At 52.8% G+C, this 27,514-nt stretch overlaps 2 protein-coding genes across 2 annotated transcripts in view; both read right to left on the bottom strand.

The window, feature by feature from the left end:
• Window positions 1-6,104, bottom strand: part of LOC308190440 (uncharacterized protein) — a 304,946-nt gene extending 298,842 nt beyond the window's left edge. The window contains exon 1 of the mRNA XM_080581827.1: window positions 2,528-6,104. Coding sequence (XP_080437953.1) covers window positions 3,028-6,081 — 3,054 coding nt within the window. The 5' untranslated portion in view covers window positions 6,082-6,104 and the 3' untranslated portion in view covers window positions 2,528-3,027. The remainder of the gene's footprint in view (window positions 1-2,527) is intronic.
• A 105-nt stretch (window positions 6,105-6,209) lies between these two features.
• LOC308187818 (uncharacterized protein) overlaps window positions 6,210-27,514 on the bottom strand; it is a gene marked incomplete at its 5' end in the record, with an annotated part of 243,917 nt that continues 222,612 nt past the window's right edge. The window contains one exon of the mRNA XM_080576145.1: window positions 6,210-7,713. Coding sequence (XP_080432271.1) covers window positions 6,214-7,713 — 1,500 coding nt within the window. The 3' untranslated portion in view covers window positions 6,210-6,213. The remainder of the gene's footprint in view (window positions 7,714-27,514) is intronic.

The following is a 27,514-nucleotide window of genomic DNA, read 5'->3' as shown; positions in this document are numbered from 1 at the left end:
GCTTTCTGCTGTGAATAAAAGCTCAGGCAGACTTTTGCCTCCAATGCTCCTCTCTGTGTCGTTGATCTCAGGAGAAGGAGTGATGCAGGCCATGCCAACCCGGCACCCTGGGCCTCTCACAGTCATGGAATTATAGGATCATGGAATCGCTTAGGTTGGAAAACACCTCAGAGATCATCACGTCCAACCGTTATCCTAGCACCGCCGAGTCTACCACTGAACCATGTCCCTAGGCACCAGATTCACATGGCTTTCGAATACCTCCAGGGATAGTGACTCAACTACTTGCCTGGGCAGCCTGTTCGAATGCTTCACAACCCTGTCATTGAAGAAATTTTGCCTAGTATCCACCTAAACCTCCCCCGGTGCCACTTTTTCCTCTTCTCCTATCGCCTGCTGCCTGGGAGAAGGGACTGACCCCCGTCGCACCACAACCTTCTCTGAGGTCCTTGTACAGAGCGATAAGGTCTTCCCCCAGCCTCCTTTCCTCTAGGCTACATAACCCCAGCTCCCTCAACACTCCTCACACGACTTGCTCCCTAGGCCCTTCAGCTGCTTCTTTGCCCTTCTTTGGACAGGCCCCAGGACCTCCCCGTCCTTCTTGGAGTGACGGCCCCAAAGCTGAGCAGGGTATTCACAGTGCGGCCTCACCAGAGCTGAGTACAGGGGGAGAATTAGGTTCACAAACTACGTGATGCTTACTACTATACCATATATGTACAATTTTATTTGACCAACCTTTCATTTCTCCTGATCCTTTTTTTTTTTTTTTTCATCTCTCATGAATAGAGGGCCTGTGATTTTTGTTTTTACTGATTTTGCACTGCTTGTCCTGTTTTTCTTAGCTATCCTCCTCATTTTGTGACTGTGGGACATTCCCCTTATCTGTTTAACGTACTTCACCTGCTATGCTACTGCCATGCCTGCACAATCACTTTTGAAAATGCAAGGTTAGTGGAATTTTCCACTGCAAAAACCTGACGTGCTGTCAGCAGCCTGTAAGCTCTCCTGACGTGCTGTCAGCAGCCTGCAAGCACACAAGAGGAGGAAGTGCTGCAACAGCTGTTGCTCACCAACCAGCTGCCCGGCAAGGAAAAGGCAGTCAGTAGGACATGTGTCAGGACACTTTTCCTGCCGATGTGGCCAAATTCACATAAGAAAGAATCAGGAAAAGTTTCTTTCTTATGTGGGACTCCGTGAAGACAGGCAAAGTTCTCCGAGAGCTGAAAGGTGGGCTTCTTTCCATGGAGGAGCTCAAAGCCCCCCATGGGCAGCCCCAGTTTAATAAGGAAGGAGGCACCCAGCCCAGGTACTAAGACACGCTGAAAAGCAAGAAAGGAGGAACAGTATTTAAGCATTTCTGGGACTGGAAATCCCGTGTGGGACTTCTCCAATAAAGAAGATGGGCCCTTGTGCTTTGGCCACTGCTCATGGGAAGGTGCCAGGTGGCGTCACTCTGGAGAGCCCTGGAGATGGCCTCAATGTCTGGGAGTTTCCCAGCTCCCTTCTTGTTGCCATCTAAAGAAGATCTGGGCTAGTAAGAGCAGAGCCAACACCCTCAGCCCAGGAAAATCCCTCCACGGGGTTCCCAACTAATAGGGAAAGCCTTGAGAACCGGCTCCGACTACATGCTGGCTTGCCCAATCAGGCCATAGGCAACGCACAAGCGCCAGGAGGTACGGATCCCGTCCTTCTGCTGGAGCTGGGCTTTTTTGTGCATAATGCCAGAGCAGCAACGGGCCCCTGGCACATCTGCAGTTTGCAGGCTACCGCTGGGGTGTTACTTCTGCTTGAGGAGGCGTTCTGTGGGGTGGCAGCTCCTGGAAGGAGCAGGGTATGAGGGAAGGACGGGGCTGCAAAGCCCATCTTGTTCAGTGCGAACTGCCTGTGCATGTGGTGGGATATTGCATCCCCAACTGGCCCAGTGCCTGGAAAGCAAATCCCCCAAATCCCCCTTCAGCTGTGGCCTGGGGACGGCAACAAGGCCGCCAATGCCATGCTGCAGGCTGGCACGGCCCGCAGATCCCAGGCTGCCAAGCCCAACGTGCAGCCGCCAAGCAGGCGCCAGCTGCCAGAGGCTGCAGGAAGGTTCCAGAAGCAGCGGCAGCGCCCCGGGCAGAGGCAGACACGAGTGCAGGAGCTGCTCGTGGGATGTGGGCTCAGGGACAGATGCCTGCCCCTGCAGGGGACAAGGCCCACCCAGAGCCTGCCCACCGGCATGGGCCTGCCCAGACATCCTGGGGGGAAGCCCTGGCGACAACCAGTGATCGGGGGGGTGCAGAAGCCCCTCTGTTGTGGTTTAACCCGGCTGGCAGCTAAACACCACACAGCCGTTCGCTCACCCTCCCCCCTCCCTCTCTGGGATGGGGGAGAGAAACGGGAAAGTGAAGCCTGTGAGTTGAGATAAAGACAGTTTATTAAGACAGGAAAATAATAATAACAATAATAATAATAATAGTGATAATGGTAATAGTATTAACAATAATAATGTGTAAGAAAACAAGTGATGCACAATGCAATTGCTCACCACCCGCTGACCGATGCCCAGCCTATTCCCGAGCAGCCGGCCCCCCACCCCGGCCAGCCACCCCTATATATTGTTTAGCATGACGTCAGATGGTATGGAATACCCCTTTGGCCAGTTTGGGTCAGCTGTCCTGGGTCTGTCCCCTCCCAGCTCCTGCTGCACCCCCAGCCTGCTCGCTGGCAGGACAGAGCAAGAAGCCGAAAAGTCCTTGGCCTGGTGTAAACACTGCTCTGCAACAATTAAAACATCAGCATGTTATCAGCGCTCTTCTCATCCTAATTCAAAACATAGCACCCTACCAGCTACTATGAGCTACTTAACTCTGTCCTAACTGGAACCAGGACAGATATCCACCCCTTATTCCATACCATTTATGTCATGCTCAGGTTACACTCTGTCCAATACATTCTAATTAATCACCATTTTCATCTATGATATATAGCAATCATGGTAGTGATGACATACATTATTATATAATAATTAACATACTACAATTCAACTCATGGGCTATTCTCACCCAGTATCAAATCCCCTTGAGGTACACACTGGACCTCCCCATTCTTTTGCATTACCCACCAAGTGCATCCAGGTCCCTGAGCAAAAGCAATTCCACGAATGGGTTTGCCTTTTCCTGAGGCAGGAGTAGCCCAGACTGTTTTACCCAACATGTTTCTTACGTGCACTACAGGAACTTTATCCCCTTCTACAGTGCGTAACAGGTTTGATTGGGCAGGTCCAGCTCGGTTGGCAGATCCCCTGGTATTGACTAACCAGGTGGCCTTTGCCAAATGTGTATCCCAATTTTTGAATGTCCCAGCACCCATTGCTTTCAGTGTAGTCTTCAACAGTCCATTGTATCGTTCAACTTTTCCAGAGGCTGGTGCATGATAGGGGATGTGATACACCCACTCAATACCATGTTCTTTGGCCCAAGTGTCTATAAGGTTGTTTCGGAAATGAGTCCCGTTGTCTGACTCAATTCTCTCTGGGGTGCCATGTCGCCATAAGACTTGCTTTTCAAGGCCCAGGATAGTGTTCCGGGCGGTGGCATGGGGCACAGGATATGTTTCCAGCCATCCGGTGGTTGCTTCCACCATTGTAAGTACGTGGCGCTTGCCGTTGCGGGTTTGAGGGAGTGTGATGTAATCAATCTGCCAGGCCTCTCCATATTTATATTTCAGCCATCGTCCTCCATACCAAAGAGGTTTTGACCGTTTGGCTTGCTTGATTGCAGCACATGTTTCACAGTCATGAATAACCTGTGCTATAGTGTCCATGGTCAGGTCCACCCCTCGATCACGAGCCCATCTGTAGGTTGCTTCTCTACCTTGATGGCCTGAGGTGTCATGGGCCCATCGGGCTATAAATAATTCACCTTTATGTTGCCAGTCCAGGTCCACCTGAGCCACTTCAATCTTAGCAGCCTGATCCACCTGCTGGTTGTTTTGGTGTTCTTCAGTAGCCCGATTCTTGGGCACATGAGCATCTACATGGCGTACCTTTACAACCAGGTTCTCTACCCGGGCAGCAATATCTTGCCACAATGCCGCAGCCCAGATGGGCTTGCCCCTGCGCTGCCAGTTGTTCTGCTTCCATTGCTGTAACCACCCCCACAGGGCATTTGCTACCATCCATGAATCAGTATAGAGATAGAGAACTGGCCACTTTTCTCGTTCAGCAATATCTAAAGCCAGCTGAATGGCTTTTACTTCTGCAAACTGACTCGATTCACCTTCTCCCTCAGCAGCTTCTGCAACTCGTCGTGTAGGACTCCATACAGCAGCTTTCCATCTCCGATGCTTTCCCACAATACGACAGGACCCGTCAGTGAACAAGGCATATTTCTTCTCATTTTCTGGTAGCTTGTTGTACAGGGGGGCTTCTTCAGCACGAACCACCTCCTCCTCTGGTGATATCCCAAAGTATTTGCCTTCTGGCCAGTCCATAATCACCTCCAAGATTCCTGGGCGACTGGGGTTTCCTATTCGAGCCCGCTGAGTAATCAGTGCAACCCACTTGCTCCATGTAGCATCAGTTGCATGATGCGTAGAGGGGACCCTTCCTTTGAACATCCAGCCTAGTACCGGCAGTCGGGGTGCCAGGAGGAGCTGCGCTTCAGTACCGACCACTTCCGAAGCAGATCGAACTCCTTCATATGCTGCCAATATCTCCTTTTCAGTTGGAGTATAGCGGGCTTCAGATCCTCTGTATCCCCGACTCCAAAACCCCAGGGGTCGACCTCGAGTTTCCCCAGGTTCTTTCTGCCAGAGGCTCCAGGTGGGACCATTCTCTCCGGCTGCGGTGTAGAGCACATTCTTTACATCTGGTCCTGTTCGGACTGGCCCGAGGGCTACTGCATGAACTATTTCCTGCTTAATTTGTTCAAAGGCTTGTCGTTGCTCAGGGCCCCATTCAAAAGCATTCTTCTTACGGGTTACTTGGTAGAGCGGGTTTACAATCAGACTGTAATTTGGAATATGCATTCTCCAAAACCCCACGACACCTAGGAAAGTTTGTGTTTCTTTTTTGCTAGTTGGTGGAGACATAGCTGTTATTTTGTTGATCACATCCATTGGGATTTGACGGCGTCCATCTTGCCATTTTATTCCTAAAAACTGGATCTCTCGTGCAGGTCCTTTAACTTTATTCTGTTTTATGGCAAAACCAGCCTTCAGAAGGATTTGGACTATTTTCTTCCCTTTCTCGAAAACTTCTTCTGCAGTGTCACCCCACACAATGATGTCATCGATGTACTGCAGGTGTTCAGGAGCTTCCCCCTGCTCCAGCGCAGACTGGATCAGTCCATGGCAAATGGTAGGGCTGTGTTTCCACCCCTGGGGCAGCCGATTCCAAGTATATTGGACTCCCCTCCAAGTGAAAGCAAACTGTGGCCTGCACTGTGCTGCTAGAGGGATGGAGAAAAATGCATTAGCAATATCAATTGTGGCATACCACTTGGCTGCCTTTGATTCCAGTTCATACTGGAGTTCTAGCATGTCCGGCACTGCAGCACTCAGTGGTGGCGTGACTTCGTTCAGGCCACGATAGTCCACTGTTAGTCTCCACTCACCATTAGACTTTCGCACTGGCCATATGGGACTATTAAAAGGTGAATGAGTCTTGCTGATCACTCCTTGGCTCTCCAGTTGACGAATTAGCTTATGGATGGGACTCAGGGAGTCTCGGTTGGTGCGATATTGCCGCCGGTGCACAGTTGTGGTAGCGATCGGCACTTGCTGTTCTTCAACCCTCAGCAACCCCACAACAGAAGGGTCCTCTGAGAGACCAGGCAAGGTAGACAACTGTTTAATGTCCTCTGTCTCCAAAGCAGCTATGCCAAAAGCCCAGCGGAAACCTTTTGGGTCCTTGAAATATCCTCTTCTAAGATAGTCTATGCCAAGGATGCACGGAGCATCTGGGCCAGTCACAATACGGTGCTTTTGCCACTCATTACCGGTTAGACTCACTTCAGCCTCCAATACAGTTAACTGCTGGGATCCCCCCGTCACACCATAAATACAGATGGGCTCTGGCCCTTTATAGCTTGATGGCATTAGAGTACATTGTGCACCGGTGTCTACCAAAGCCTTATACTTCTGTGCGTCTGACGTGCCAGGCCATCGAATCCACACAGTCCAATAAACTCGATTGTCCCTTTCCTCCCCCTGGCTGGAGGCAGGGCCCCTCTAGTCCTGGTCAGAATCTTCATTTCTGTGTTTAAAGGACTGCCTGCTGGAAGTTGGAGCAGCAAACCTTTCAGAGAACTCCTTTTTCCCAATTGTTTTCCTTTGCAATTCACGTACCCGTGCCTCTAGGGTCGCAGTAGATTTTCCATCCCATTTTCTCATGTCCTCTCCATAGTCACGTAGGTAAAACCACAGGGTGGCGCGGTGTGTGTGCCCACCATATTGTCTTCCTTGCATAGATGAACGTTTACCCCTAATAGCTGAGACACTGGTTTGCACAGGTGGGGAGGAAAATAAACTCTCTTTAAGTTGGTGGATCTCTTCAGAAAGTTTCTCCAAGGTATTCTCTTTTAGCTGGTGGACACTGGTTCGTTCAGGTGAAGGGGAAGATAATCTTTCTTCAGTTTGGTGGATCTTTTCAGAAAGTTTCTCCAAAGCATTCTCTTTTAGCTGGTGGACACTGGTTCGTTCAGGTGAAGGGGAAGATAATCTTTCTTCAAGTTGGTGGATCTTTTCAGAAAGTTTCTCCAAAGCATTCTCTTTTAGCTGGTGGACACTGGTTCGTTCAGGTGAAGGGGAAGATAATCTTTCTTCAAGTTGGTGGATCTTTTCAGAAAGTTTCTCTAAAGCATTCTCTTTTAGCTGGTGGACACTGGTTCGTTCAGGTGGAGGGGAAGATAAATTCTCTTTAAGTTGGTGGACCTCTTCAGAGAGTTTCTCCACAGCTGACACACAGGCCTTTAGGGAAGAGGAGAGATTTCCTTCGTACTGCCGGAGTATTTTAGTCACTTCATTCACTGTGGGATTCTCCTCCGTTTTCCAGGCTAGCATTGCCAATGAGCTGGCATATGATGATGGGGCACTCTGTACAAACTTCCGCCACATGGGTAGTGTACACCGGACTGCATCTGGATCTGCGGATGTTTGTGCGTCGTCTAGGTCCTTATAAATTACTTCCCGTACGGCCAATTCCCTCAGGTACTGAATTCCCTTCTCCATGGTGGTCCATTTGCTTGGTAAACATACAAGTTCTTCCTTGAAGAGATACCTTTCCTTCACAGCTGACAGGAGACGCCTCCAGAGGCTGCGAGATTGTGCTCCATCTCCAATTGCTTTGTCAATGCATGCGTCCCTAGCAAGGGATCCCAGCCGCCTGGCTTCCTTGCCCTCCAATTCCACATAATTGGCTCCCGTGTCCCAGCACCGGAGCAGCCAGGTGACAAGCTGCTCGCCTATACAGCGACCAAAATCTTTTCGCACATCTCGTAGCTCACGCTGGTATAGAGTCCGGGTAATTACTGTTGATTTTTCGACATCCTCATCCTCATCTTCAGTCTTCTGCACCTTTGATGGCCGGTGTAGAGTCCGGGTAGTTACTGTTGATTTTCCGACATCCTCATCCTCATCTTCAGTCTCCTGCACCTTTGATGGCTGGTATGGAGTCCGGGTAGTTACTGTTGATTTTTCGACATCCTCATCCTCATCTTCAGTCTCCTGCACCTTTGATGGCCCAGCCTCGTCTTCACTACGCCCAGACTTAGCAGAAGACTGTCTGCGTTTTAAACGACCTGAGCCTCTATACCATTTTTTCACCTTGTCTACAGGGGCAACTTGCACTGCTACAGCTCGTTTCTCTGACCCAGCCACAGGGTCTGCCACAGGGGTTGGAATACCCTCTGCGGGGTCAACTTGCACTGCTACAGCTCGTTTCTCTGACCCAGACGCAGGGTCTGCCACAGGGGTTGGAATACCCTCTGCGGGGTCAACTTGCACTGCTACAGCTCGTTTCTCTGACCCAGCCACAGGAGTGGGAGCAGCTGCACGAGCTGGGGCAGCTGCAGGAGCTGGGGCAGCTGCAGGGGCTGGAGCTGGAGCGGCTGCAGGGGCTGGAGCTGGAGCGGCTGCAGGGGCTGGAGCTGGAGCGGCTGCAGGAGCCGGAACGGCTGCAGGAGCTGGAGCTGGAGCGGCTGCAGGAGCTGGAGCTGGAGTGGCTGCAGGGGCTGGAGCGGCTGCAGGAGCTGGAGCGGCTGCAGGAGCTGGAGCTGGAGTGGCTGCAGGGGCTGGAGCTGGAGCGGCTGCAGGAGCCGGAACGGCTGCAGGAGCTGGAGCGGCTGCAGGAGCTGGAGCGGCTGCAGGAGCTGGAGCGGCTGCAGGAGCTGGAGCTGGAGCGGCTGCAGGAGCTGGAGCTGGAGTAGCTGCAGGAGCTGGAACTGGAGCGGCTGCAGGAGCTGGAGCGGCTGCAGGAGCTGGAACTGGAACGGCTGCAGGAGCTGGAGCTGGAGTAGCTGCAGGAGCTGGAACTGGAGCGGCTGCAGGAGCTGGAGCGGCTGCAGGAGCTGCAGCTCGATAGGCACAAGCCAGACCCCAGCACGCTACAGTGATTTGTGTCACTTTGGAACTGCCAGAGTCATGACACCTTTTTTTCAAGCATTCTGCCAGCTTTTTAGGATTTTGCAGTTGTTCAGGGGTGAATGTCCAAAACACTGGAGGTGACCACTGCTCTAGAAACCTGCCCATATCCTCCCACACTCCCTGCCACTCGCAACTATCCCGCCTCAAGACAGATCTCCGGATGAGATTCCTAAGTAGTTGTTTAACCCTCCACAAAATCTGAAGCGCATTCAGGAGACATAACAACAAGAGCAGGCTGGTCTGAGTATCCCAAGGATATTCAACATCTCGGAGAACCACCGTAACTAGCTCGGGGGAAAAGAGGGTGGTGGTGAAGGAGAAAGGGAGAGTGAACAGGTAGGGAAACATGTCTTCCCCTGTCCCCTTCACAGATTGGCTCCCTAACGAAAACAGGCAATAGGTGTAATTGCTAATAGTTTCCGAGACATGGGTTCCAAAGTATAGAGTCGATGTCAGTGCTGAGTACAAATACCAGGTTAAAGTCATGACCAGATATTTCATCATTTCATAAGCCATTGCTACACCGCACAGTACCATAACAATCTTAAACCAGGGCCCGGAAAGGATAAACAGTGCAACAGGGAGCACATACAGAAAGTAACGCACCATAAAACTCAATTTGGAATACAGGTACAGCAGACTGGAGATTAAGGCAATCAACATCGTGACTAGCAACTATTAAGCAGGTCCAATACTTATACCAATTTTAGTTTAACACACTCTGGTCAGATTTGTCGATATCTCAACCCTTCGGGCCCCACGTTGGGCGCCAAAAAGACTGTTGTGGTTTAACCCGGCTGGCAGCTAAACACCACACAGCCGTTCGCTCACCCTCCCCCCTCCCTCTCTGGGATGGGGGAGAGAAACGGGAAAGTGAAGCCGGTGAGTTGAGATAAAGACAGTTTATTAAGACAGGAATATAATAATAACAATAATAATAATAATAGTGATAATGGTAATAGTATTAACAATAATAATGTGTAAGAAAACAAGTGATGCACAATGCAATTGCTCACCACCCGCTGACCGATGCCCAGCCTATTCCCGAGCAGCCGGCCCCCCACCCCGGCCAGCCACCCCTATATATTGTTTAGCATGACGCCAGATGGTATGGAATACCCCTTTGGCCAGTTTGGGTCAGCTGTCCTGGGTCTGTCCCCTCCCAGCTCCTGCTGCACCCCCAGCCTGCTCGCTGGCAGGACAGAGCGAGAAGCCGAAAAGTCCTTGGCCTGGTGTAAACACTGCTCTGCAACAATTAAAACATCAGCATGTTATCAGCGCTCTTCTCATCCTAATTCAAAACATAGCACCCTACCAGCTACTATGAGCTACTTAACTCTGTCCTAACTGGAACCAGGACACCCTCACAAATGGTGATGACAATCAGGCCCCCACAAAGTGAGAGGCCACATCAACTACCATGGAACCGCCAGAACTTGGAGAAAAGGGGCACTGCTCTCTCCAGAGAGCGCGTTTCCTTCAGTACAAAGAAAATGAAAGGCCTCTTGTGTCTAGATGCTGTTAGCGTTCATGAAAACACATAATCCACAAAGTGATTATATGAAGGTGCTTTATTAGGCGCCGGAAGTTAGGGGCATGCCTGCCCAAATCTAACTTTGTCCGACTTGTTCACTCAGTTCTCTTTTATCTCCTAAAATATTACATATGCATTGAGTTTCACAACACATCTCTGCGTATTCATTTCCTAGCTCTGCCTAGCCCGGCTTCGTATGCTAATTATCTTATCAGTCCTTCTGCGCTTGCGTATTACTCTCTGGTGGTCGTCCGGGTGGTCGTTGGGATGAAGTAAGATGTCTTCATCAGAGCTGAACTTTTTAACCTTTTCTTCTTACGCATGCTCTCTGAGCCCTCGGTCTCAGTCCAAACCGCAAGCTTGGTTTGATCCAGTTCCCAGGGTCCAAGAGGCCCCAGTTATCTAGATGGCTTGCAAACTGAGCATTCTTTTAGTCCTCCTTACTCCTCATCATGAACCGGTGCATTCTCCCATGCTATCCTTGCACATATATTTTGTATCTTCCAAGCGCAGCCCCGGAACAGTACATCGCAAATGTACCACATCAAGCAATATTGTATTATTTCCTCTTCTGTTACTAACAATGCCACCTGCCATCACTGACAGCCAGGCTGGGGACAGCCCAAGGCCTCAGCCAGCTTGTGGCACAGGGGGAAACCAGAAGTGCAAAATGGCCGCCAGGGCTGTCAGAGGATAGGTCGGGAGCTGCCCAAGGTTAGTGGAATTAGTTGGGATCTTATCAATGTTTATAAATACCTGAAGCGTGGCAGACAGAGGGATTTGGCCAACCTCTTTTCAGTGGGTTGTGGGGACAGGACAAGGGGTAATGGCCACAAGATGGAGCCCAGGAAGTTCCGCACCAACATGCAAAAGGACTTCTTCACGGTGAGGGTGACGGAGCACTGAAACAGGCTGCCCAGGGAGGTTGTGGAGTGTCCTTCTCTGGAGATATTCAAGGCCCGTCTGGACACCTACCTGGGCAGCCTGCTCTAAGGAACCTGCTTTGGCAGGGGGGGTAGGACCCGATGATCTCTCGAGGTCCCTTCCAACCCCAACAATTCTGTGATTCTGTGAAATTTCCACTGCAAAAACACCTGCCACTGCAAAAACACAACTTTGGTTCTCACAATTCCCCCCTCTTCTTTTCTCACTCCTATCGTTGTTTCTGCACTTCTACACATCCTCCATCCTTGAGTTTTTCCAACATTAGGGCACAATATTTTTCTTCCCAAGTCAGGGGGATGACAGATATGCAATGCCTTTATCATTGTAATACCAACAATACCGCCCTGTGGGGGAGGCCAGCGAAGCCCCTCTCACTGCAGCAGCAGCGCCAAAGGAAGAACGAAAAGAAGTGGCTTCTCCTTTGGCTGGAGGCCCTGCGTGCGAAGTCAGCAAAGACCCTCTCACTCCAGGAGCAACGGCACAAGAAGGAGAAGCGGCTTCTCCCTGAGCTGGACAACCTGTGGAGGAAGCCAGTGAAGCCCCTCTTGGTCCAGCAGCAGCACCAGACGAAGAAGAAGTGGCTTCTCCTTTGAGTGCAGAGCCTCTCAGGCAGGACAGCACTGATCTTCTCAGCCCCGCAGCAGCTGAGGAAACAGGAGCAGTGGCTTCTCCCTTGGTTCCTGGGTGCCAGGTAAGCACAGCGTGCGTGGTGGGCACGAGGCTCTCAGGAAGCTTTGCAGCACCCACAGAAGCATCACAGGGAGGCACAGGACAGCGTCCCAGTGTGAGAAAAATCCATGTATTTCTTTCAGTCAGGGTCTTCCGTGAAGCTATTTTATTCACGATTGCAATGGCGGGCCTCCTGCGAGCAGGAGCGCGCACTAAAAGTATACCATAACCTTATATTCCCTATTACCCGACACCTGACTTCTCCCGTTTCCTCATGGGCTGAGTACTACGGGTTTACAACTACTTACCCCTTTCTATACCATATATGTACAATTTTATTTGACCGACCTTTCATTTCTCCTTTTCCTTTCCTTTTCTTCATCTCTCGTGACTAGAGGGCCTGTGATTTATTTTTTTTTCTACTAATTTTGCGCAGCTCATCCTGTTTGTCTTAGCTATCCTCCTTATTTTGGGACAGCGGGACCTTCCCTTTATCTGCCTAATGTACTTCCCACTGCTTTGCTACTGCCATGCCTGCACAATCACTTTGGAATATGCAAGGTTAGTGGAATTTTCCACTGCAAAAACATCTGCCGCTGCAAAAACACAACTTTGTTTCTCACAATGCCCCCCTCTTCTTTTCTTACTCCTCTTGCTGTTTCTGCACTTCTTCACATCCCCCACTCTTCTCTTTTTCCAACATTACGGCCCAATATTTTTCTTCTGATGTCACGGGGGATGACAGATTCGCAGTGCAATTTTCTTTATAATTCCAACAAATAGCTGTTTGAGCCAATTCCATTCAGGTAACCGCAAAAGTCACTTCCTCCCAAATGTTTCTAAATCCCCAGGAAGTGTCATCTTGGGCCGCTCTGTGTAGGATTTTTTTCTTTCCCAAATATTTTTGAGATCAGTCAAATTCGCCCCTTTTGATCTACAGACATACAGCAACTAGCATTAATTACAGTACACGCTCTCCTGTGAGGCTAAAAATAAATCAAATACCATTTGGTTCTGGAGTACTGTTTTTGGCAAGCTTGTTACCTCCTCTTGTAGTGCCTGCACTGCATGCAGAGTGCTATTTTCTAGTTGCACAATGAGTGAAATTCCCTGTTTCAGTTTACTAGAGGATTATCTGGAGTCCTCTTAATTCTGCGTGCGGTCTCAGGGGGGCTTTGGCATTGTGGGTCTTCAATAATAGGTACATTTGGAATTATTGTCCCCAGGGTGCAAGCTCCCTTCCAGCCAAGGGGCAACACCTTCCTGGATGTATTGCCGCATAGCCAGTACCACCCCTTGCCATTCGGGACAGGCCATCCGGTTACAGGATTCTCATGTTGTATCTGCTGTACAAAAACTTCTAAACTGTTACTTAGATAACGCTCCTGCCTTCCTCTTTGTCACACTCAAAATGGTTAAGAACAAAATAGGATTACAAGATACGCCACCGGGCCCATGTAGTGGGCACCACCAATCGACACTTGGATAAAACAGCACTTCCTTTTCGATCTGTCATGCGCTTCGTTCATCTCCGGCCGTTCCCCTCACGGAGAATACAGAACCACGGATCGGAACTCCGCGCTCGCTTCGCAGCGATGCTGCGTCTCACTCCCACAGCACAATCAGGCGATCACGCAGAGAGGCCCCTTAAACTTCTCGTTCATGCTACAAGGATATATCACTTAGAACAAAAACCAGACTATTTTGTTTTGTCTCTGGCCGAGTTCCTCGAGGAGTCACTCACTTCACAGCAATACTTTGGCTCAAACACATACACATATACTTCCTTGCTGGTGCAGCTACTGCTGCCTCCGGTGCAATATTAGGATTAGAGGGAGCATAACTTGCTTCCTCCTCCAAAAAAGGAGTCTTATTGTTTACATATAAACTTAAAGCCAGAATTTTCATCAGACCTGTATTGCGGCCAAAATAGTCAAGTTCCTTTTAATGGCTTTTCAGGCCAGACAATTGGACAATACCTAACCATTGTTGTTTTTTTGTGTTTTTGGTTTTTTTTTTCTTTTTCGCTAGTTTTTGGGTTGTTTTTCCAATTCCTTTTCTTTCTCGCCAAAGGACTGCCTTTACGCACAATTCCGAGGATTCTGCTTCTGAAGATCTCCAAGGATGGAGACTCCACAACCTCTCTGGGCAACCTGTTCCAGCAAAGACACCGTTGTGTTACCAACACTGTTTCAGGCACAACTCTGAAGCATAGGACCTGCTTCAGCAGCCAGAGAAGCTGCGGGCTAAACACCAGCATGGCACAGCTGTGGCTCTGCCGCTGAAAGCTTCTCCACGGCTTGTTCTGAAAGCAACGAGCAGGGAATCTTCCCGCGGCTGCCCAGGGTTTTCCTCTCGCAGCCCCGCCAGAGCCCGCCTCAAGCAACCTCTCCGCCAGCTCCACCGGCTCCGCTACCTGGTGCCCGCCTTCTCTGGGAGTCCTTCACAGTGCCTAGAGCCACAGGGCTCTGGCTGCCCGGACAGGGGAGGATTCCCTGCTAATGCTCCTGCTCAAACTGCACTGCCAGGGCTGCCTGACGGGTGTCCAAGCTCAAGCGCGGTCTCTGCTGATGTGTGGGGAGTCAGGCAAAGAGCCAGGAAGCTTACCCAGATGACCGAGCAGAGCATCTCCCGGCAGAGCAGGTAACGCGCAGTTGATGGGAGCAGTTAGGGAGCTAAGCTGACTCCCCTGAGAAATCCTGACCTGGGGCTGTGCCGGGGGCACTGGCTGGAAGGAGCCTGAGGTGCCTGCCAATCCAGACCTTGCTGGGGGCGTGTGAGACGGTGTCCCTGGGGTGTCCGCCGACCACCGGGGCTTTGTGATGCGTGGGCGGTGGCGTACCCAAAGGCCATTGTGACACGGAGGGGTACCCATGGCAACGGTGTCCCTTAAAAGGCCCGAGCCCCGGGCTGTCCATTCACTCTCAGGAGAGCAGTTCTGCCAGGAGGCAGCAGCTCCCCTGGGTGCCCGTTGGAGTTCTCGGTCAGAGGACCTGGAGCATACCATGGAGCAGCAGAATAAGGATCACTCCCAGCCCGCTGAAGGGCAGCAGAGCGTACAGGAGCAGCGCCAGGTGAGGCTCAGGGACCAAGACAGGGACAGCAGCGTGACGGGACGGCACGGAGAGCACCAGGATGGGAACGGTGCTGGAGCAAGCTGGCCAGCTGGCCCTGAACACCTCCAGCCCGGACACAGTTATTCCCAAACCTGGAGTTTCTCCATGAAGAGCCGACCCCCAGGACAGCCAAAGCCCACAGGGCCCTGGCATTTCTGTGCCCAGAGGCACAAAGAGCAGCGTGGCCTAATTCAACCTGGCTGTCCGCAACCAGGAGCTGTCTCCATCGTCCCTCCATGCGGACAGGCAGCCAGTGCGGTCGTGCCCAGAGAGCGTGCGTCACACTGGCAGCTGCCACACAGAGTCGGGAGCCCCAGGAGGGTTCGGAAGAACATCTTTGGCAGCCCTGGCAGCCTCCGACGAGCAGGCAGCAATTCAGGAGGAGACAGGCAGGGCATTACCCTGGCAAGCCGAGCCCCGCTGTGCGTGGTCCCCTGCCAGGGCATGAATGGGGCCACTGCAGGGCAGCTCACAGGAGCACCATTAGGGGGACGTGGAGGGGAATGGCAGAAATGACCAAAGTAACCCGGCCTTTCTCCTCAGTTTCTCTTGCAGATGGAGAAGCTGCAAGTCATGAAGACACTGCCACACAGTGGGGTGCGGCAGGAAGAGGCAATCCGTCTGCCAGCCATGCCGCCTTTCCCAAGGCAGGCAGCGACTCAGGCAGCAGCAGCCAAGCAAGTGCCTGCAGCACAGACGTCATCATCTGAAAGGGTCACTTGCAAGCTGCCCCCTCTACAAGCAACAGCCTCTGCATCTTCAGTTGGAGGAAGGGCAAAGGCATTGGGCACAGAGGCCCACAGCCACCAAGAGCTTCTGCCACCTCTTCCGCGCATCTCTGGTGAGAGGGACAAGGCAGTGAGGGCAGAGAGCCGGGAACGTGGCCCACACAGCCCTGTGGCCCCTGACGAGGACATGGAGTACACAGTACGGTCCTTCGTCTCCACAGTCATAAGAAATGCTCTAGCCTGCAACGAGGGAGCCAACAGCAAAGCAAGGCTTTCTCCCTCAGGCAGACGTCCCGGGACCAAAGGCTACAGAACACCATCTCTCACCACAGCAGTGCCCCAAAATGGGAAGAAGAAGAGTCAGCACTCGCCCAAAAGCAGCCCTGCAGCCCCTGCCGAAGAAATGGAAGACCCAGTAAAGGTCTTTGTCTCCACTGCCATTAGCAACGCCGTAGCCCGGAACCAGGGAGCCATGAGGCAGGCAAGGCTTTCTCCTTTGGACAGACGTCCCAGGAGCAAAGGCCGCATAACACCACCACTCCTCACAGCAGTGCCGCAGAATTGGAAGAAGAGTCAGCACCGTGCCAAAGACAGCCCTGCAGCCTCTGCCGAGGACATGGAACACCCAGTAAAGGCCTTCGTCTCCAGTGTCATTAGCAAGGCTATAGCCTGCAACGAGGGAGCCATGAGGGAGGCAGAGCTTCCTCCCTTGTGCAGAGGTCCTAGGAGCAAAGGCCACAGAACACCACCTCTCCTAACAGCAGTGCCCCAGGATTTGAAGAAGAGTCGGCAGGCTGCCCCACACTGCCCCACAGACTCTTTCACGGCACTGCGGGACACAGCACAGTCCCTTGTGTCTGAAGTCCTGGCAAAGACGATGGCTGAAAGCTGGGAACATGGCCAACGGCCTGCAGAACTGGAGGACCTGGCACACACGGGGTGCACAGCGACATCAACAAGAGCAGTCGAGGTCCAGACAGACATGGACAGCAGGCGGACCACTGCTCTGCCAGGGCGCCATCACCAGGCACCTGCACCAGCAAGCCCAGACAGGGCTGAGAAGCAAAGGCAGCAGAGACAGATACACATCAAACCCAGGCAGTGGAGCGGCAAGGATGAGACAAGCCAGGGCCAGGGCACGAAGGAAAGTGGTCGTGTGGCTTCGGATGAAGAGGAAGAGATTATCATCTTCAACTCCTGGATCAACCCCAGGTTCCCCAGCCTCTTCAAGGAACCACAGGCCTTTCCCCAGGAAGAGGGCAGCTCACCCAGCAGCGCGGACAGGGAGGCTGCAGCACAAGAAGCAGAACCCCCAACAAGTGCCTCTCTTGGCTCTTTGGACACTCATACATCGCCTGCTTGCCTGGAAGAGAGGCACGGCACGCCTCTCACCGCAACACAACCGTCAGAGAGCAGGCCAGCAAGTTGTCCATCAGCCCCTGCTTTTGAAGACGAGGGCTACAGAGCGCCTCCCCAGGCACGTGGGGCTCAAGAGTCAAAGCCACCAGCCTGTCCCACTCCCATCGAGCACAGCACTGCAGTGACGGTTGAGAGCCAGGGACGTGCCCAACATGCCTCCACTGTCTCTGACGAAGATCTGTATGAAAGAGCCCGGATCATCGTGTCTGCAGTCCTACGCCATGCTGTAGCCATGAGCCAGGGAGCCACGAGCAAGGCACCAACTGCTCCCTCGGCCACAGGACCCAGCGTGCCTCCTCCCACAGCAGAGCCTGTAGACTGTACATCCTCGGCCTCTGCCTTGGCTGGAGGTGCTGTAGGGGAAGCCACGGAAGCCCCTCTCACTGCAGCAGCGGCGCCACGAGAAGAAGTGGCTTCTCCTGTGACTGCAGATCTTCTCAGGGAGGACATCACTGATCTCAGTCCAGCAGCAGCTGATGAAGCAGGAGCAGCGGCTACTCCCTTGGCTATGGTTCCGGGGCACCAGGTAAGCACAGCACGCGTGGTGGGCACCGGGCACCGAGGGCAGCCAGAGGCAGAAGTAGCACGTGGGGTGTGCGTGCTGGGGAGCTGTCTGCTGCTCTCCATTTCCAGACGCCCCAGGCACAAGGGCTGACATCCCTCTCATCACCTGCTTGTGCTCTTGCTCTCCCCATGCAGGTTGCTGCCGAGCAGGGAGGCCAAGCGCAGTCCTCCTCCTGCACCAAAGACATGCCAGCGGATGAGCCAGCAACGTCCCAGGCACAAGCAACGTCCCAGGCACAAGCACCGTCCCAGGGTCTGTTGGCCGGGCCTGTTCAGCGCAGCGAGCAGCACCAAGGACTAGGTAGGTTGGCAGCACCACGCGCCGGGGGGCTGGCTGGTCCTGGGCCACCCCTCCCCGGGGAAAGGCCTTGGAGGGGGGGAAAGGCTTGCCCAGCACCCGCTCAGGCCCTAACCTACACCTCTCTGTCCCCCACAGGCATCCTTGACCTCGCACAAGCCCCAGCGTGCCAGCCACGGCCCTCCCGCGTCAGAAGAGAGGCGCTTCGGGCTCTGCACAGCGCTTTCTGCTGCAGCTGCATCGCAGGACAGCGAGAGTAGCGGCGCCCGGCTGCCAGCACCAGGACGGCGCTCGGAGGTGGCAGCTGGCCCTCAGGAAGCTTTGCAGTGCCCACAGAAGCATCACTGGGAGGCACAGGACAGCGCCCCAGGAATTCAGATGCCCCACCACATCCTGCCCCCAGCCTCAGCTCAGCTGCGGCTGCTTTCTGCTGTGAATAAAAGCTCAGGCAGACTTTTGCCTCCAATGCTCCTCTCTGTGTCGTTGATCTCAGGAGAAGGAGTGATGCAGGCCATGCCAACCCGGCACCCTGGGCCTCTCACAGTCATGGAATTATAGGATCATGGAATCGCTTAGGTTGGAAAACACCTCAGAGATCATCACGTCCAACCGTTATCCTAGCACCGCCGAGTCTACCACTGAACCATGTCCCTAGGCACCAGATTCACATGGCTTTCGAATACCTCCAGGGATAGTGACTCAACTACTTGCCTGGGCAGCCTGTTCGAATGCTTCACAACCCTGTCATTGAAGAAATTTTGCCTAGTATCCACCTAAACCTCCCCCGGTGCCACTTTTTCCTCTTCTCCTATCGCCTGCTGCCTGGGAGAAGGGACTGACCCCCGTCGCACCACAACCTTCTCTGAGGTCCTTGTACAGAGCGATAAGGTCTTCCCCCAGCCTCCTTTCCTCTAGGCTACATAACCCCAGCTCCCTCAACACTCCTCACACGACTTGCTCCCTAGGCCCTTCAGCTGCTTCTTTGCCCTTCTTTGGACAGGCCCCAGGACCTCCCCGTCCTTCTTGGAGTGACGGCCCCAAAGCTGAGCAGGGTATTCACAGTGCGGCCTCACCAGAGCTGAGTACAGGGGGAGAATTAGGTTCACAAACTACGTGATGCTTACTACTATACCATATATGTACAATTTTATTTGACCAACCTTTCATTTCTCCTGATCCTTTTTTTTTTTTTTTTTTCATCTCTCATGAATAGAGGGCCTGTGATTTTTGTTTTTACTGATTTTGCACTGCTTGTCCTGTTTTTCTTAGCTATCCTCCTCATTTTGTGACTGTGGGACATTCCCCTTATCTGTTTAACGTACTTCACCTGCTATGCTACTGCCATGCCTGCACAATCACTTTTGAAAATGCAAGGTTAGTGGAATTTTCCACTGCAAAAACCTGACGTGCTGTCAGCAGCCTGTAAGCTCTCCTGACGTGCTGTCAGCAGCCTGCAAGCACACAAGAGGAGGAAGTGCTGCAACAGCTGTTGCTCACCAACCAGCTGCCCGGCAAGGAAAAGGCAGTCAGTAGGACATGTGTCAGGACACTTTTCCTGCCGATGTGGCCAAATTCACATAAGAAAGAATCAGGAAAAGTTTCTTTCTTATGTGGGACTCCGTGAAGACAGGCAAAGTTCTCCGAGAGCTGAAAGGTGGGCTTCTTTCCATGGAGGAGCTCAAAGCCCCCCATGGGCAGCCCCAGTTTAATAAGGAAGGAGGCACCCAGCCCAGGTACTAAGACACGCTGAAAAGCAAGAAAGGAGGAACAGTATTTAAGCATTTCTGGGACTGGAAATCCCGTGTGGGACTTCTCCAATAAAGAAGATGGGCCCTTGTGCTTTGGCCACTGCTCATGGGAAGGTGCCAGGTGGCGTCACTCTGGAGAGCCCTGGAGATGGCCTCAATGTCTGGGAGTTTCCCAGCTCCCTTCTTGTTGCCATCTAAAGAAGATCTGGGCTAGTAAGAGCAGAGCCAACACCCTCAGCCCAGGAAAATCCCTCCACGGGGTTCCCAACTAATAGGGAAAGCCTTGAGAACCGGCTCCGACTACATGCTGGCTTGCCCAATCAGGCCATAGGCAACGCACAAGCGCCAGGAGGTACGGATCCCGTCCTTCTGCTGGAGCTGGGCTTTTTTGTGCATAATGCCAGAGCAGCAACGGGCCCCTGGCACATCTGCAGTTTGCAGGCTACCGCTGGGGTGTTACTTCTGCTTGAGGAGGCGTTCTGTGGGGTGGCAGCTCCTGGAAGGAGCAGGGTATGAGGGAAGGACGGGGCTGCAAAGCCCATCTTGTTCAGTGCGAACTGCCTGTGCATGTGGTGGGATATTGCATCCCCAACTGTCCCAGTGCCTGGAAAGCAAATCCCCCAAATCCCCCTTCAGCTGTGGCCTGGGGACGGCAACAAGGCCGCCAATGCCATGCTGCAGGCTGGCACGGCCCGCAGATCCCAGGCTGCCAAGCCCAACGTGCAGCCGCCAAGCAGGCGCCAGCTGCCAGAGGCTGCAGGAAGGTTCCAGAAGCAGCGGCAGCGCCCCGGGCAGAGGCAGACACGAGTGCAGGAGCTGCTCGTGGGATGTGGGCTCAGGGACAGATGCCTGCCCCTGCAGGGGACAAGGCCCACCCTGAGCCTGCCCACCGGCTTGGGCCTGCCCAGACATCCTGGGGGGAAGCCCTGGCGACAACCAGTGATCGGGGGGGTGCAGAAGCCCCTCACAAATGGTGATGACAATCAGGCCCCCACAAAGTGAGAGGCCACATCAACTACCATGGAACCGCCAGAACTTGGAGAAAAGGGGCACTGCTCTCTCCAGAGAGCGCGTTTCCTTCAGTACAAAGAAAATGAAAGGCCTCTTGTGTCTAGATGCTGTCAGCGTTCATGAAAACACATAATCCACAAAGTGATTATATGAAGGTGCTTTATTAGGCGCCGGAAGTTAGGGGCATGCCTGCCCAAATCTAACTTTGTCCGACTTGTTCACTCAGTTCTCTTTTATCTCCTAAAATATTACATATGCATTGAGTTTCACAACACATCTCTGCGTATTCATTTCCTAGCTCTGCCTAGCCCGGCTTCGTATGCTAATTATCTTATCAGTCCTTCTGCGCTTGCGTATTACTCTCTGGTGGTCGTCCGGGTGGTCGTTGGGATGAAGTAAGATGTCTTCATCAGAGCTGAACTTTTTAACCTTTTCTTCTTACGCATGCTCTCTGAGCCCTCGGTCTCAGTCCAAACCGCAAGCTTGGTTTGATCCAGTTCCCAGGGTCCAAGAGGCCCCAGTTATCTAGATGGCTTGCAAACTGAGCATTCTTTTAGTCCTCCTTACTCCTCATCATGAACCGGTGCATTCTCCCATGCTATCCTTGCACATATATTTTGTATCTTCCAAGCGCAGCCCCGGAACAGTACATCGCAAATGTACCACATCAAGCAATATTGTATTATTTCCTCTTCTGTTACTAACAATGCCACCTGCCATCACTGACAGCCAGGCTGGGGACAGCCCAAGGCCTCAGCCAGCTTGTGGCACAGGGGGAAACCAGAAGTGCAAAATGGCCGCCAGGGCTGTCAGAGGATGGGTCGGGAGCTGCCCAAGGTTAGTGGAATTAGTTGGGATCTTATCAATGTTTATAAATACCTGAAGCGTGGCAGACAGAGGGATTTGGCCAACCTCTTTTCAGTGGGTTGTGGGGACAGGACAAGGGGTAATGGCCACAAGATGGAGCCCAGGAAGTTCCGCACCAACATGCAAAAGGACTTCTTCACGGTGAGGGTGACGGAGCACTGAAACAGGCTGCCCAGGGAGGTTGTGGAGTGTCCTTCTCTGGAGATATTCAAGGCCCGTCTGGACACCTACCTGGGCAGCCTGCTCTAAGGAACCTGCTTTGGCAGGGGGGGTAGGACCCGATGATCTCTCGAGGTCCCTTCCAACCCCAACAATTCTGTGATTCTGTGAAATTTCCACTGCAAAAACACCTGCCACTGCAAAAACACAACTTTGGTTCTCACAATTCCCCCCTCTTCTTTTCTCACTCCTATCGTTGTTTCTGCACTTCTACACATCCTCCATCCTTGAGTTTTTCCAACATTAGGGCACAATATTTTTCTTCCCAAGTCAGGGGGATGACAGATATGCAATGCCTTTATCATTGTAATACCAACAATACCGCCCTGTGGGGGAGGCCAGCGAAGCCCCTCTCACTGCAGCAGCAGCGCCAAAGGAAGAACGAAAAGAAGTGGCTTCTCCTTTGGCTGGAGGCCCTGCGTGCGAAGTCAGCAAAGACCCTCTCACTCCAGGAGCAACGGCACAAGAAGGAGAAGCGGCTTCTCCCTGAGCTGGACAACCTGTGGAGGAAGCCAGTGAAGCCCCTCTTGGTCCAGCAGCAGCACCAGACGAAGAAGAAGTGGCTTCTCCTTTGAGTGCAGAGCCTCTCAGGCAGGACAGCACTGATCTTCTCAGCCCCGCAGCAGCTGAGGAAACAGGAGCAGTGGCTTCTCCCTTGGTTCCTGGGTGCCAGGTAAGCACAGCGTGCGTGGTGGGCACGAGGCTCTCAGGAAGCTTTGCAGCACCCACAGAAGCATCACAGGGAGGCACAGGACAGCGTCCCAGTGTGAGAAAAATCCATGTATTTCTTTCAGTCAGGGTCTTCCGTGAAGCTATTTTATTCACGATTGCAATGGCGGGCCTCCTGCGAGCAGGAGCGCGCACTAAAAGTATACCATAACCTTATATTCCCTATTACCCGACACCTGACTTCTCCCGTTTCCTCATGGGCTGAGTACTACGGGTTTACAACTACTTACCCCTTTCTATACCATATATGTACAATTTTATTTGACCGACCTTTCATTTCTCCTTTTCCTTTCCTTTTCTTCATCTCTCGTGACTAGAGGGCCCGTGATTTATTTTTTTTTCTACTAATTTTGCGCAGCTCATCCTGTTTGTCTTAGCTATCCTCCTTATTTTGGGACAGCGGGACCTTCCCTTTATCTGCCTAATGTACTTCCCACTGCTTTGCTACTGCCATGCCTGCACAATCACTTTGGAATATGCAAGGTTAGTGGAATTTTCCACTGCAAAAACATCTGCCGCTGCAAAAACACAACTTTGTTTCTCACAATGCCCCCCTCTTCTTTTCTTACTCCTCTTGCTGTTTCTGCACTTCTTCACATCCCCCACTCTTCTCTTTTTCCAACATTACGGCCCAATATTTTTCTTCTGATGTCACGGGGGATGACAGATTCGCAGTGCAATTTTCTTTATAATTCCAACAAATAGCTGTTTGAGCCAATTCCATTCAGGTAACCGCAAAAGTCACTTCCTCCCAAATGTTTCTAAATCCCCAGGAAGTGTCATCTTGGGCCGCTCTGTGTAGGATTTTTTTCTTTCCCAAATATTTTTGAGATCAGTCAAATTCGCCCCTTTTGATCTACAGACATACAGCAACTAGCATTAATTACAGTACACGCTCTCCTGTGAGGCTAAAAATAAATCAAATACCATTTGGTTCTGGAGTACTGTTTTTGGCAAGCTTGTTACCTCCTCTTGTAGTGCCTGCACTGCATGCAGAGTGCTATTTTCTAGTTGCACAATGAGTGAAATTCCCTGTTTCAGTTTACTAGAGGATTATCTGGAGTCCTCTTAATTCTGCGTGCGGTCTCAGGGGGGCTTTGGCATTGTGGGTCTTCAATAATAGGTACATTTGGAATTATTGTCCCCAGGGTGCAAGCTCCCTTCCAGCCAAGGGGCAACACCTTCCTGGATGTATTGCCGCATAGCCAGTACCACCCCTTGCCATTCGGGACAGGCCATCCGGTTACAGGATTCTCATGTTGTATCTGCTGTACAAAAACTTCTAAACTGTTACTTAGATAACGCTCCTGCCTTCCTCTTTGTCACACTCAAAATGGTTAAGAACAAAATAGGATTACAAGATACGCCACCGGGCCCATGTAGTGGGCACCACCAATCGACACTTGGATAAAACAGCACTTCCTTTTCGATCTGTCATGCGCTTCGTTCATCTCCGGCCGTTCCCCTCACGGAGAATACAGAACCACGGATCGGAACTCCGCGCTCGCTTCGCAGCGATGCTGCGTCTCACTCCCACAGCACAATCAGGCGATCACGCAGAGAGGCCCCTTAAACTTCTCGTTCATGCTACAAGGATATATCACTTAGAACAAAAACCAGACTATTTTGTTTTGTCTCTGGCCGAGTTCCTCGAGGAGTCACTCACTTCACAGCAATACTTTGGCTCAAACACATACACATATACTTCCTTGCTGGTGCAGCTACTGCTGCCTCCGGTGCAATATTAGGATTAGAGGGAGCATAACTTGCTTCCTCCTCCAAAAAAGGAGTCTTATTGTTTACATATAAACTTAAAGCCAGAATTTTCATCAGACCTGTATTGCGGCCAAAATAGTCAAGTTCCTTTTAATGGCTTTTCAGGCCAGACAATTGGACAATACCTAACCATTGTTGTTTTTTTGTGTTTTTGTTTTTTTTTTTTCTTTTTCGCTAGTTTTTGGGTTGTTTTTCCAATTCCTTTTCTTTCTCGCCAAAGGACTGCCTTTACGCACAATTCCGAGGATTCTGCTTCTGAAGATCTCCAAGGATGGAGACTCCACAACCTCTCTGGGCAACCTGTTCCAGCAAAGACACCGTTGTGTTACCAACACTGTTTCAGGCACAACTCTGAAGCATAGGACCTGCTTCAGCAGCCAGAGAAGCTGCGGGCTAAACACCAGCATGGCACAGCTGTGGCTCTGCCGCTGAAAGCTTCTCCACGGCTTGTTCTGAAAGCAACGAGCAGGGAATCTTCCCGCGGCTGCCCAGGGTTTTCCTCTCGCAGCCCCGCCAGAGCCCGCCTCAAGCAACCTCTCCGCCAGCTCCACCGGCTCCGCTACCTGGTGCCCGCCTTCTCTGGGAGTCCTTCACAGTGCCTAGAGCCACAGGGCTCTGGCTGCCCGGACAGGGGAGGATTCCCTGCTAATGCTCCTGCTCAAACTGCACTGCCAGGGCTGCCTGACGGGTGTCCAAGCTCGAGCGCGGTCTCTGCTGATGTGTGGGGAGTCAGGCAAAGAGCCAGGAAGCTTACCCAGATGACCGAGCAGAGCATCTCCCGGCAGAGCAGGTAACGCGCAGTTGATGGGAGCAGTTAGGGAGCTAAGCTGACTCCCCTGAGAAATCCTGACCTGGGGCTGTGCCGGGGGCACTGGCTGGAAGGAGCCTGAGGTGCCTGCCAATCCAGACCTTGCTGGGGGCGTGTGAGACGGTGTCCCTGGGGTGTCCGCCGACCACCGGGGCTTTGTGATGCGTGGGCGGTGGCGTACCCAAAGGCCATTGTGACACGGAGGGGTACCCATGGCAACGGTGTCCCTTATAAGGCCCGAGCCCCGGGCTGTCCATTCACTCTCAGGAGAGCAGCTCTGCCAGGAGGCAGCAGCTCCCCTGGGTGCCCGTTGGAGTTCTCGGTCAGAGGACCTGGAGCATACCATGGAGCAGCAGAATAAGGATCACTCCCAGCCCGCTGAAGGGCAGCAGAGCGTACAGGAGCAGCGCCAGGTGAGGCTCAGGGACCAAGACAGGGACAGCAGCGTGACGGGACGGCACGGAGAGCACCAGGATGGGAACGGTGCTGGAGCAAGCTGGCCAGCTGGCCCTGAACACCTCCAGCCCGGACACAGTTATTCCCAAACCTGGAGTTTCTCCATGAAGAGCCGACCCCCAGGACAGCCAAAGCCCACAGGGCCCTGGCATTTCTGTGCCCAGAGGCACAAAGAGCAGCGTGGCCTAATTCAACCTGGCTGTCCGCAACCAGGAGCTGTCTCCATCGTCCCTCCATGCGGACAGGCAGCCAGTGCGGTCGTGCCCAGAGAGCGTGCGTCACACTGGCAGCTGCCACACAGAGTCGGGAGCCCCAGGAGGGTTCGGAAGAACATCTTTGGCAGCCCTGGCAGCCTCCGACGAGCAGGCAGCAATTCAGGAGGAGACAGGCAGGGCATTACCCTGGCAAGCCGAGCCCCGCTGTGCGTGGTCCCCTGCCAGGGCATGAATGGGGCCACTTCAGGGCAGCTCACAGGAGCACCATTAGGGGGACGTGGAGGGGAATGGCAGAAATGACCAAAGTAACCCGGCCTTTCTCCTCAGTTTCTCTTGCAGATGGAGAAGCTGCAAGTCATGAAGACACTGCCACACAGTGGGGTGCGGCAGGAAGAGGCAATCCGTCTGCCAGCCATGCCGCCTTTCCCAAGGCAGGCAGCGACTCAGGCAGCAGCAGCCAAGCAAGTGCCTGCAGCACAGACGTCATCATCTGAAAGGGTCACTTGCAAGCTGCCCCCTCTACAAGCAACAGCCTCTGCATCTTCAGTTGGAGGAAGGGCAAAGGCATTGGGCACAGAGGCCCACAGCCACCAAGAGCTTCTGCCACCTCTTCCGCGCATCTCTGGTGAGAGGGACAAGGCAGTGAGGGCAGAGAGCCGGGAACGTGGCCCACACAGCCCTGTGGCCCCTGACGAGGACATGGAGTACACAGTACGGTCCTTCGTCTCCACAGTCATAAGAAATGCTCTAGCCTGCAACGAGGGAGCCAACAGCAAAGCAAGGCTTTCTCCCTCAGGCAGACGTCCCGGGACCAAAGGCTACAGAACACCATCTCTCACCACAGCAGTGCCCCAAAATGGGAAGAAGAAGAGTCAGCACTCGTCCAAAAGCAGCCCTGCAGCCCCTGCCGAAGAAATGGAAGACCCAGTAAAGGTCTTTGTCTCCACTGCCATTAGCAACGCCGTAGCCCGGAACCAGGGAGCCATGAGGCAGGCAAGGCTTTCTCCTTTGGACAGACGTCCCAGGAGCAAAGGCCGCATAACACCACCACTCCTCACAGCAGTGCCGCAGAATTGGAAGAAGAGTCAGCACCGTGCCAAAGACAGCCCTGCAGCCTCTGCCGAGGACATGGAACACCCAGTAAAGGCCTTCGTCTCCAGTGTCATTAGCAAGGCTATAGCCTGCAACGAGGGAGCCATGAGGGAGGCAGAGCTTCCTCCCTTGTGCAGAGGTCCTAGGAGCAAAGGCCACGGAACACCACCTCTCCTAACAGCAGTGCCCCAGGATTTGAAGAAGAGTCGGCAGGCTGCCCCACACTGCCCCACAGACTCTTTCACGGCACTGCGGGACACAGCACAGTCCCTTGTGTCTGAAGTCCTGGCAAAGACGATGGCTGAAAGCTGGGAACATGGCCAACGGCCTGCAGAACTGGAGGACCTGGCACACACGGGGTGCACAGCGACATCAACAAGAGCAGTCGAGGTCCAGACAGACATGGACAGCAGGCGGACCACTGCTCTGCCAGGGCGCCATCACCAGGCACCTGCACCAGCAAGCCCAGACAGGGCTGAGAAGCAAAGGCAGCAGAGACAGATACACATCAAACCCAGGCAGTGGAGCGGCAAGGATGAGACAAGCCAGGGCCAGGGCACGAAGGAAAGTGGTCGTGTGGCTTCGGATGAAGAGGAAGAGATTATCATCTTCAACTCCTGGATCAACCCCAGGTTCCCCAGCCTCTTCAAGGAACCACAGCCCTTTCCCCAGGAAGAGGGCAGCTCACCCAGCAG

Source organism: Anser brachyrhynchus, assembly GCF_964034855.1.
Source record: "Anser brachyrhynchus genome assembly, chromosome: 1".
In the NCBI taxonomy this organism is placed as follows: domain Eukaryota; kingdom Metazoa; phylum Chordata; class Aves; order Anseriformes; family Anatidae; genus Anser; species Anser brachyrhynchus.
This window is presented reverse-complemented; position numbering and strand designations above follow the sequence as displayed.